This window comes from Acanthisitta chloris, unplaced genomic scaffold, assembly GCF_000695815.1.
Source record: "Acanthisitta chloris isolate BGI_N310 unplaced genomic scaffold, ASM69581v1 scaffold21523, whole genome shotgun sequence".
Taxonomy (NCBI): domain Eukaryota; kingdom Metazoa; phylum Chordata; class Aves; order Passeriformes; family Acanthisittidae; genus Acanthisitta; species Acanthisitta chloris.
The window spans coordinates 19,703-31,064 of NW_008665205.1; the positions used below are offsets into that span (position 1 = coordinate 19,703).

At 46.8% G+C, this 11,362-nt stretch overlaps 1 protein-coding gene across 1 annotated transcript in view; it reads right to left on the minus strand.

Moving 5' to 3' along the window:
- The window catches only part of ABCG2 (ATP-binding cassette, sub-family G (WHITE), member 2 (Junior blood group)), a 16,087-nt gene that overhangs the window by 2,022 nt on the left and 2,703 nt on the right, over positions 1 to 11,362 (minus strand). Inside the window, exons 3-12 of the mRNA XM_009071611.1 lie at positions 11,066 to 11,180; positions 9,609 to 9,761; positions 8,615 to 8,772; positions 7,866 to 8,017; positions 6,785 to 6,889; positions 5,407 to 5,654; positions 3,224 to 3,306; positions 2,323 to 2,412; positions 1,542 to 1,666; positions 162 to 316 (exon numbers count right to left, since the gene is read on the minus strand). Coding sequence (XP_009069859.1) covers positions 162 to 316; positions 1,542 to 1,666; positions 2,323 to 2,412; positions 3,224 to 3,306; positions 5,407 to 5,654; positions 6,785 to 6,889; positions 7,866 to 8,017; positions 8,615 to 8,772; positions 9,609 to 9,761; positions 11,066 to 11,180 — 1,384 coding nt within the window. The remainder of the gene's footprint in view (positions 1 to 161; positions 317 to 1,541; positions 1,667 to 2,322; positions 2,413 to 3,223; positions 3,307 to 5,406; positions 5,655 to 6,784; positions 6,890 to 7,865; positions 8,018 to 8,614; positions 8,773 to 9,608; positions 9,762 to 11,065; positions 11,181 to 11,362) is intronic.

An 11,362-nucleotide genomic window follows, 5' to 3' on the forward strand; every position in this document is an offset into this window, starting at 1 on the left:
CTCCTTGGCCCCCCAGTTCTTCTTCATTCAAAGGTCAAATGAGAACATTCAACCCAACAGCCTCTCTGCAGAATTCAGCTGAACTCTGTGCTAGGATCCCTAGACGCCAGCATTTCTAGGAGTTCAGGACTCAGTCTAGAACACTGAATGGTGCTACTCACGATCATGAAGACAAATGTGATAGTCATGAGCAGGTTGGCTACAGCGACCACATTCTGCCCTGTGGCGATGGCCAGTGCCATGGACGTGGCTGTGTAGGACACCATCATGAGGGTGAACATCATTGTGAAGAAGGCTCCCACTGTTGGTTTCAAACCTTAAAGATTACAACAGAGAAGGGTTTCAGTATGACCCTGCCAAAAGCTCTACCCTAACCTGAACACTCTCCTGATTTCAGAGTGTGTCCTGCCTACAGAACACAATCTGTTTGAGCATGGGCTATGTCACCAAGACCCAAGAGTGCCATGGAGCTTGTGGCACCCTCATGTACCTGCCCTGACCACAGAGGACAGGGTGAATAAGTAGTATGCCTGAAACTGCAGTAACAATGAAGATAATCAGGCACTGGAATGGGCTGTCCAGGGAGGTGGTGGATTCCCCATCCCTGGAGGTTTTCAAGCTGAGACTGGATGTGGCACTTAGTGCCATGGTCTAGTGACCACAGTAGGGTTGGACTTGATGATCTTGGAGGTCTTTTCCAACCTGGTTGATTCTGTGATAGTATTTTAGGGGTTGGAATGGACCTTAGAGCTCATCCAGTCCCAACCCCCTACCCTGGGCAGAGACACCTCCCACCAGAGCAGGTTGGTCAAGGCTTCATCCAGCCTGGATGTCTATCTCACTCCAGTTTCACTATCTGAGAGCCTCTTGCTGATATGGCCTTGTTTCCTATGCCTTAGGGGAAAAAAGCCTCAGAGCAAAGCAAACTGTGATTATTTTTACATCTTGCTTATACTTTCAAGCTGTTGGGACATCCCAAAAAGATACCAAGACCTGAAACTTTGCTCTAGGAAAATGCTCTGCCTGGGACATGCTTTGAGGCTGATGTTTGAAGGTGTTCTAGGGTTGTGAGAGTTGGTGCCAGCAGCTTTTGAAGTCTGCTCAGTAAACAGAAAGTATCTCACAAAAAATAAAAGGTGATATTAATTAACAAAATATGAAGACTTTCAAACAAAACTTTTGCTTTTAGATGTCCTTGCAAGGACTGGAAAAGTGTATAAAATTCATCAGGAGCTAAGGTGACCCTAGATGAACAGAAATAGCTCAAACCTGTGCAGGAAGGGTTATGACATGCTTCCTTCTGGGGCCTGTGGAGATGAGACCCAGCACAGAGTCTGTGATGGATGTCATTTACACCTCTGACAGTGAGTCTTTTCTACAGAAAACACCATGCTGGGCTAAAAGCAAATGCAGTAACATTGCCATGCTGCTCTGGTGCTGCAGCCTATCTAAACACACCTGTCTCCATGTACATCTACAAATGCTGGTGCTTGTTGATGTATTGAGGAGGTTGTAACGTGACTGTGGGAGTTCACACTTGCCTAACATGAAGTAAACTATACAGGTGAAGATGATGCTTGGTACAGTCCTTATGGGGATCAAATCAGCCATGAGCTTTGAGATGAAATATGCAGAGGTTCTGTAGTAGCCACTGATATATTCATGTCTGGAACACAGAGATATGGACAGCAAATTACAGATTTGATACTGAAAAACAGTAGGATTATTTTCACCAGGAGACAAACGAATTCTAGCTCAAACTGGGAAAAAATTGATCATTTTCATCAGGAGAAAGATGAATTCTAGCTCAAACACGAAAAAAATCCTTCACAGTTAGGCTCTAATGCACTAATGTTCAATGTACCACACACTGGTGGCACTCTCATAGGTAAATGACCATAGATACTCATGCACATGATTTTTAGTAAATATTTGTGTTATGCCACTAAAACAGAGAGGAGAAAGTATAAATAATCCTTATTTTTTATACAGTATAATATCCATAGCTTTAAAGAATCCAGTTAGTATTTACTGCTCTCACTAGCAAGCCACAAACTTACTAACCAACACCAAAAGTGAGTATTCAGGGGGGTTTTTTTGACTCTGTCATGTCAATGATATTAGACTCTGAGCCATTTGCACTCACGGGTAGTGCCTGGGGGGTCTGCAGACAACTCACTAAAAGGCTGAAAAGAACATTTGCAATGAACACTCTCAGTGAAACTCTGCACTGGGTGTACTTAACTGAAAATTACCTACAGCAAGGCTGACACAAACTCTCTAAAGGTAGTGCCTGATAAGCTTTTTGGGTGTTTTACTTACATAAATATCTTTTTTTCCACAACAAAGAGCTCAATGGCTGAGATGCTGCTGAAGCACTGGTTGGTGGTGAGGAAGAACATTGCACCCACTCTGCAAAGAAACAAAGCAGCAAGGGGTAGTGAAAATGGCATGTAAAGGGTGAGGTTCCACTGCAGTGTGGGTAAATCCAAGTGTAGTGCTTGAAGGTCAGCAGTATGTGACCTCCTAGCCCTTATTGCTTGGGAAAAAAGGCTTGGCTACAAGCCTGAGTCTATGCCAAGCCTGAAGCAGACATGGCACACATGGTTTGGTTTTGGCATGCAAGGGTAGGATGTTCTCTGGTGTAGTCAAAGCTGTCAAATGAGCTGATTTTTTGGGGGAGGTGGATGTGTTTTGGATGGGGTTTTTAATGTCATTTCCTGACCCATTAAAAACTCTCAGAAAAGGGTAGTAAGACACTGGCACAGGTTGCCCAGGGTGGTAGGAGATGCCCCAACCCTGGCAGTGTTCACAGCCAGGTTGGATGAGCCTTGAGCAACCTGCTCTGGTGGGAGGTGTCCCTGCCCAGGGCAGGGGGTTGGGGCTGGATGATCTCCAAGGTCCATTTCAACCCCTAGAATTCCATGATTCTATGAGATTGTGAGAAAACTGAGCAACTGTGAACACTGCCAGGGTTGCGGCAGCCACAACCTCTCTAGGCAACCTGGGCCAGTGTCTCACCACCCTTATCTGAGAGTTTTCAGAGTCACTAACACACTCTTGGCCTTACCTATTGATGCAGGAAGCATTTGCTTGAAAGAGGTAATACACTTCCTAAAGGGTTCATGGGTTCCTTCTCAGCCTCAAAGCCTTGTGCCATCCTATCACAATGTTGAGGGAGCATTATCAAAGCTTTGGAGAGTCATTAGCTAAAGTGACTAACCTGTTCTGCAGCCCAGCAGCGTCCTCTTTAAGTCCAAAGAAAATGGCACCTACAACCAGTCCCAGGAAAGCTGTAACGCACACCTAAAAGGGGAAAAAAAAAGGAAAGAAGAGGGAAAATATAATTCTCATTTCTTCAAAGCTTCAGGAGCTTTTTTGACATATGGAGCAGGTGAGTGTGGATTGCCAGAAGGTTTTTTCAGAGACGAGAAAAGCTGTCCAGGCTGGGAAGGGGTGGATGGGGTGGTTGCAGCCCTCAGCTCTGCAGCACTGTGAGGTTTGAGCCATGGCATCCTTCAAGAGGTGTGTGAGCCACAGAGCTCCCACTGCCACGTGTCCACAGTGGCAGCCCAAGGTGGGCAAGGCCGTGGGACAGGAGGGACAGTATGGAAACTTCAGCTGCTGCTCAGTTTTCTGTGGTGGCATTGGCAGGAGGCACAATCCTGCAGTAACATCACAGCTTTTCCATGACCTGCTGTGGCACCAGACACATGACACTGTGGATCTGCTCCAGGAGTGGATCCTCCAGGAGGATCCTAGTACTAGACATGCAAGGAGGATGACAGCAGGGGCTTGGTGGGGCAAGGTAGAATGAGGCACCCCCAGCACCACATGCACCTGAGCCAAAGTCCTTTCCCTCACCACCATTTCAGCCATTCTTGGGTGTTGTGATTAAGTTAATTGCAACATTGCTCCTCTCTCTCTACTGATATTCTGCACTATTCATCCCCCATGGGACAGACAGTGACTCCAAGGGTCATTTGAGCTCTAGGGGTGAGCACAGCTCTTCAAGGCAGTGTTTTCTGCAGGAATTTCTCCAGCCATGCCAAGGCAGCTTTGAGCTGGGCAATCAGCCCTTCCTGACTGCTGGGATGGGAAGGACAGCTTATTGCCATGCTCCACAGTGTGTAATTTCTGGGATCTACCACACATCCTACTCATGGGACTGGTTGTGCTAATATTTGTGTGCTAATATTTGCAGGCTGTAACACAACTGCAATGGCACAGGTAACAGCTCAGTGCCTCGAGGCTGAAGCGTGTGCATCACACTTCTTAAACGCTAAATGCAAACGACAAAAAGCTCAGGGCAATCGATGGTATCAGGCAGTTCTGTCATCTTTAAGCCTGAGCAATGCAGGAGTCTTAACACCATAAACTACTTGATCCATGGTACCCTCTGGCTAAGATCCTGCCGAAAGGAGCAAACGTCAGGGATAATTCAGCCCCTAAGCCAATGGCAGTGGAAAGCAGGGATCATATCAAGTCCAATTTGGAGCAGATTAATGAAAAAAAGGCTTATGGAGCCATAGACCCCAAAAAGAATGCTGGTCAAATCCATCCCTAATGAGTGTGGGGAGATGGAAAAGATTGTGAGAAACAAGTCAGGCCCATTAACCTTGGGGTATTAGGAGATCCTTGGGAGCCTAATTCTTGTCACAAGGTCAAGCTTTTACAAAGCAATTATTAAGGATCTTCATAGTATCAACATACAGACACACACACACATACTCAAAGCCTTTTAACCTCAGGGATTCTGGACTCTCTTCCCCTCCACACTGACCATTTGTTCACTCACGATATAAACCATGATGAGGATAATTTATACCCCTGGCTCCAGACCAGTTTGTCTATTGGCTCCTCTAGAACTGTAGTGGGAGTTTTGGGGGTGCTGTGACTGCCCAAACCTGCTGAGTTTGACCCCTGAATTAGGGGATTCCAGAGGATTAGTCATTCTGCAGAGGTTCCAGGCATTCTTTACTTTTGAAAGCAATGTACAGCCTTGAAGAAATCATAGAGTTTTACGGGTTAGAATGGACCTTAGAGATCATCCAGCCCCAACCCCTGCCCTGGGCAGGGACACCTCCCAGTGTGGAGCTGCAGTGACAGGACATGGGACAATGGGCACAAACTGAAAGAGGGAAATTTAGGTTAGATATCAGGCAGAAGTTTTTCCCTGTGAGGGTGGTGAGACACTGGCACAGGTTGCCCAGGGAGGCTGTGGCTGCCCCAACCCTAAATTCTATGATTCTAGTGAATCTAATTCCCAGACCTTGACCACTCTTCTTATTTCAGATGCTTCCTGCATTGATTATCAAGAGACAAACCCATTCCAATGACTTATCTAATATAGGAGCTAAGTAAATTCAACATATACCACAACAGGAGAGACAGAAACAGTGTTACCTGAGCTATGGAAGCCTGAGGGTTTCCCACCAAGTTTTTAAAGGTGCGTCTGGACACCCATTTCAGCTGGTGACAGAAGGAATTGGCATATGTGATTTGTCGGAAAACTGCTTTTGTTTTCTTCTTATCTCCCACAGAAATGTTCTCTAACTGTGCTTTTGTTTCTCTGTAGTAGGCAGAGTTGGAGTATTTTTCTGCCAGTTGCTCAGCCAAGGTTTTATCATATTCAGTGTGATCTTCAGAGCTCTCTGCTGAAAAGATGAAGAAGAAACATAACCATTTCTGTAAGGGATGAGAAGTTTCTTTAGGAGTTAAGCCAGGAGAGTTAGGATGGGACAGTTAGTAACGAACCAGAAGAGTTAATATGCACATGTAGTTCCAGTGATTCATTGCATTCAGAGCATGCAGGTCAAAAAGGTTGGTGGAAGTAAAAGCAAAGCTCTGTGTTGGTCTGTGCAACCTGTCTGGGGTTGGCAGAGGAGCAGCCTCACAGCAAACTGCCTAGGTAAACCCTTGTCTGCCCAGGAAGTTTCAAGCTGGCAGCAATATGACTTTTCATCAAGAAGGGATTTTTACACACCCTTCACCTCCTGATCAGGCATTGGAATGTGCTGCCCAGGGAGGTGGTGGATTCACCATCCCTGGAGGTTTTCAAGCTGAGACTGGATGTGGCACTTAGTGCCATGGTCTAGTGACCACGGTAGGGTTGGACTTGATGTCCTTGGAGGTCTCTTCCAACCCAGTTGATTCTATGATCAGGTGAGCACTGATCTATCCCTAGCTCTACTCCCTCATTCCACCCTGCTCAGAGGGAGGAAAACAGTCATTTCCTAACAGATTAACTATTCCATTAGGTAAAAAATACAAGTCACAACTGCATCAAATGATGTCCCTAACTGGAACAGTTGTCCTGGTTCATCCTCTCAGCTTCTGCAGGACTTGAGCTGGTTTGCCCCAAAAATGAAAGAAGCTTTCTCTGTGTTCAGAGTTAACAAAACAGTTCCTTATATTCCCAGACATAATCATTTCAACACAGGAAAACATTCTTTCACCTGTAACATTTCCTTATTTGAGTGTGACACTAAAATATACAAGTCAGGTTAGGGACAGCAATGGCAAACTGTTCTTGCATAGGCAGGAGTCTTTTTAGAGTAGAGCTGTATGTGCATTTGGTCTTTATTTCAGGTTCTGTGAATTATTTGCCATGTAAAAGGATTTAGGAATGCTATGTATGTGTTTTTTCCCCCCTTAGAGCAACATGAATCAGCAGTACCTAACACTCTCATGCATACCAATAGCCATAAAGCTGTGGGTTGTACTGAACTCCTCGTGGCAAAACACATGTTGGGATACTTTATCTCAGCTCTGGGTTTCGTACCTGTGGTGGTTTCATCTGTCTTGCTCAGTGCCACAGCGGTGGAGTCGCCGTTGATGATGTCCAGGAAGAAGTCAGCAGGGTTGTTGTAGGGCTCACACTGGTGACCTGTGGGAACAGCATGACAAGCACTACGTGGGGGTTGTGTCACTGGCCAAAGTCTCTCAGGGCTGCCAAGAACACAGCCCACTGTGCCCATGGAGCAGCTGCAGCAGGAGCAGGGCACTCTGCAAGAGCTCTGTACTTTCCCAAGGGATTAATGGCACTGCCAGCCAGTTCTGTGTTGTGGTTTAACCCCACACAGCCACTCACTCACTCCCCACCAGCAGGATGGGGAAGAGAATTGGAAGGATATAAGCTATAAACTCCTGGGTTGAGATAAAGACAGTTGAATAAGGAAAGGGAAAGCCACACACACAAGCACAGCAAGACAAGGAATTAATTATCTGCTCCCGATGGGCAGGAGGTGTTTAGCATGTTCAGCACTTCCAGGAGAGCAGGGACACATCACATGGGATGCTTAGCTGGGAAGACAAACACCACTCCAAACATCCCATCCCACCTTCCTCCTCCTTCCTCCCACCTTATATACTGAGCATGATGTCCTATAGTATGGAATATCCCTTTGGTCAGTTGGGGTCACCTGTCCCAGCTGTGTCTCCTCCCAATCTCCCATGCACCCCCAACTCCCTCACCAGTGTGGCAATGTGGGAAGCAGCAAAGGCCTTGGCTCTGTGTGAGCTCTGCTCAGCAACAACAAACATCTCTGCATTATCAACCCTGAGCTCAGCACAAACCCCAAACACAGCCCCACACTAGCTGGTGACAGCAGGCAATGTGCCCTTCCCAACCCTAGCCTGGGATTTTGTCTGATTGAGATGCACCCAGGAATGGTTCATTAGAGCTCAGCCCTCTCATCCAACCACACATGTGGGTCAAGAGGTGAAACACCCAGAGAAATGCTTAGCCTGGTAAAATCCCAGGCTGCTAACACATGCTGTGCCCAACTCCGACCCAGAGCTACTGGTATTTGAGTGGAGTTAGTGCAAACTACAGGTGTGGTTGGCCCTTCTGTTGTGCTCACCAATGGACTGGAAGTAGTCGACGGCCTGCTGGGCTGGCCCGTGGTACAGCACTCTGCCTGCAGCCAGCAGGGTCAGGCTGTCAAACAGGCGGAAGATGGAGTATCGAGGCTGGTGGATGGAGAAGATGATGGTTTTGCCTTGTTTTGCCATCCTGAACGTGAAGAACAACAGAGCTGTTAGCTTGGGGAGTTGATTCAGCATTTAGAGAAGAGGATTTGCAAGTTCAGTGAAGTTGTGGTGGAGTTTGACTAACTTTCGCATGAGAGAGAGAGAGGAGGAAAAAAAGAAGAAGAAAATACTTAGCTCACCTTGGAGAGAGAGAATTCATACAGCCTTTTTTCTACCCCATTGTTGGGGTAGAAACACTGCCAAGGTTGGGGCAGCCACAGCCTCCCTGGGCAACCTGGGCCAGTGGCTCACCACCCTCACAGAGAAAACTTCTTCCCAAGATCTAACCTAAATTTCCCTCCTTCAATCTGTGCCCATTGCTCCTTGTCCTGTCACTGCAGCTCCTAACACAGAGTCCCTCTGCAGCTTCCCTAGAGCCCCTTCAGACTCTGGAAGATACTGTTTTCTACCCCACTGCTGGGGTAGAAAAACCAATTGGGTTAGAAACCAATTGTTTCTGGTAAACAATTCTATGTCTGATTTCCCTGTTTGCTCATTTGAACTGTAACTCAACTCAAATACAACTAAAATATATCAGAGTTGAGAGGTGAAAATAGGAAGCTGTTTCCAAGGCCTTCACCTTTTCAGGAGCAGCAGAACAGCATTAGCAGTGCTGGCATCAAGTCCTGTTGTTGGCTCATCCAAAAAGAGGATGGCAGGATCCGTGATGAGCTCCATCCCAATGTTGGTCCTTTTCCGCTCCCCTCCAGACACCCCACGACTGAACTGGGTGCCAACCTGCCACAAAACCAGAAACTTCACTCTTTTGGCCTGATGGCAAATACTTGAGTGAACAACATCCTACCCATGGGGCAGTATTTGGGAAGAGCTGTAAGGAATTTTGGCTTTGTTCTCAGGAACAGATGTAAATGTTCTCTCACACATAGGCTGATTCTTTATGTCAGCATTACTTGTGGTGTTCTCTTTTTCTCCTGGCACAGACTACTTTTCCCTTGCCCTGCAGTGAATAGCACAGAGCAGCATCAGTACAGCCTGCACAGAATGCCATACAAAAATCATCAGAAAATCATAGAATTTTAGGGTTTGGAATGGACATTAGAGATCCTCTAGCCCCAACCCCTGCCCTGGGCAGGGACACCTCCCACCAGAGCAGGTTGCTCAAGGCTCAGCCAACATGGCTGTGAACACTGCCAGGGTTGGGGCAGCCACAGCCTCCCTGGGCAACCTGGGCCAGTGTCTCACCACCCTCACAGAGAAAACTTCTTCCCAAGATCTAACCTAAATTTCCCTCCTTCAATCTGTGCCCATTGCTCCTTGTCCTGTCACTGCAGCTCCTAACACAGAGTCCCTCTGCAGCTTCCCTAGAGCCCCTTCAGACTCCTCTGAGGTCTCCACACAACCTTCTCTTCTCCAGGCTCAACAGCCCCAACTCTCTCAACCTGTCTTTACAGGGGAGATGCTTTGGTGCTCTTAGCAACTTGGTGTTATTATTTATTGCACTACTGAAACAATCTGTTGAAATTTACCTTTTTTAGTCTGCCATGATGAGCCATTAAATAAATAAATCATCAAACATTTCCTCAGGATTTAAGCACCACATTGCCATGCCTTACCTTGGAATCTGCCACTTTGCTCAAACCCAGTTCCTTGATGATCTGATTAACTCGTTCATTCTTCTCCTGCTCCTTCACTGAGTTTGGCAAGCGAAGTGCTGCTGAGAACTGCAGGTTTTCTCTCACAGTCAGGGTTCCCATCACCACATCATCCTTCATTGAAGAAAAAACAGTAGATACTTGAAGGCTGCTTAACAATCGCTATTTATTCCTCTGAGAACTGCATCTACCTCTGTTTCATGCTATCTTTGCAACCAGAGGGACAGAAGCAATGACCAGAACATGTGGTAAGGTGCATTGTCAACACCTATGTCATAGCAGTGTTGATGTTTCATGCACATAATTGTATTTGCCTTCATAAGGCAATATAGGAACATCCTCCCTCATGCATGAGATCAAAATGCATAAAGAGCAAAGCATTAAAAACTATCCCTTCTGTATTCTTACCTGATTCAGGTTTTTTGGAGGTGTTGAGGGAGAGACTGAAGGGCTGAAGGGACCTAAGGAGCAGCTACAGCTCAGGTCATTAGCAGTGTGATTGTCAGTGCAGCCTCAGCCCACAGCAGGTGAGAGCAGGGAGAAAAGAAGAAAGGAAAAGAGAAGTTGGGTCCCTGTGGGTTTGAGTGAAGGTTTCCCAAATTTGTTTCAGCAAAGGAAGAAGGAGGGAAGGTGGTGGAGATATGATCTGCTTGTCTCTTGCCAAGGGAATCTGTCAGATGTAGGAAGCTGAGTGATGTGTGTTTTGAGCTACACCTTTCTGTAACAAGCTTTGACAAGGGGTTTTGATAGATGCAGTTCTTCAGGTGTTGCTAAACTGCATTAAGTGCTGCTGAGCAGGGGAATGGGAAAGACAGGAAAAGAGGCATGTGGATTTCCTTCTTTTGTCATAGAATCAGAACCAATAGGGTTGGAAAAGACCCCCAAGATCATCAAGTCCAGCCTTACTGCGGTTATTAGCCCATGGCCCTAAGTGCCACATCCAGTCTCAGCTTGAAAACCTCCAGGGATGGTCAATCCACCACCTCCCTGGGCAGCACATTCCAATGCCTGAGCACTCTCTCCCTAAAAAATCTCTTCCTAATCTCCAACCTAACCCTCCCCTGGCAGAGCTTGAGTCTGTGCCCTCTTGTCCTGCTGCTGGTTGCCTGGGAGAAGACACCAACCCCCACCTGACTCCAACCTCCTGTCAGGGAGTTGCAGAGGGTGAGAAGGTCTCCCCTGAGCCTCCTCTTTAACTGGAGCTTTGACTGAGCTCCCATTGACTGGAAGGAAACAGATTCAAATACAAAGCAGAGTCTGTTTCCCAGCAAAGGTGGATGTGTGGACAATTGCTGCTGCAGCAGCCTTGATTCTTGGATCCAGGCAAGGTACTTGCAACACAGCAGCAACTTCTTACAAGTTTCTTCTTATCTTACAAGATTCTTACAAGAATCCACAGAGTGATAAAAACTACTTACCTGGACTACATACCCGGAGGTACATTTGAAGTTGGCAGGCTGAGGAGATCCATTGATCAAAATGTCACCAGAAAGCCCATGGGGATCCTTCCTTGCAGCCAAAATGTCGAGTAAGCTGGAGGAAAAGTTGGTTCCTTTGTCAGATGAGCATGTATGAGGTTAACCCTCTGAATCACAAGCCCAGTACATGGAACAGACAGTTCACAGAATTTTTAGGGGTTGGAAAGGACCTTAGAGATCACCCAGCCCCAACCCCTGCCCTGGGCAGGGACACCTCCCACCAGAGCAGGTTGCTCA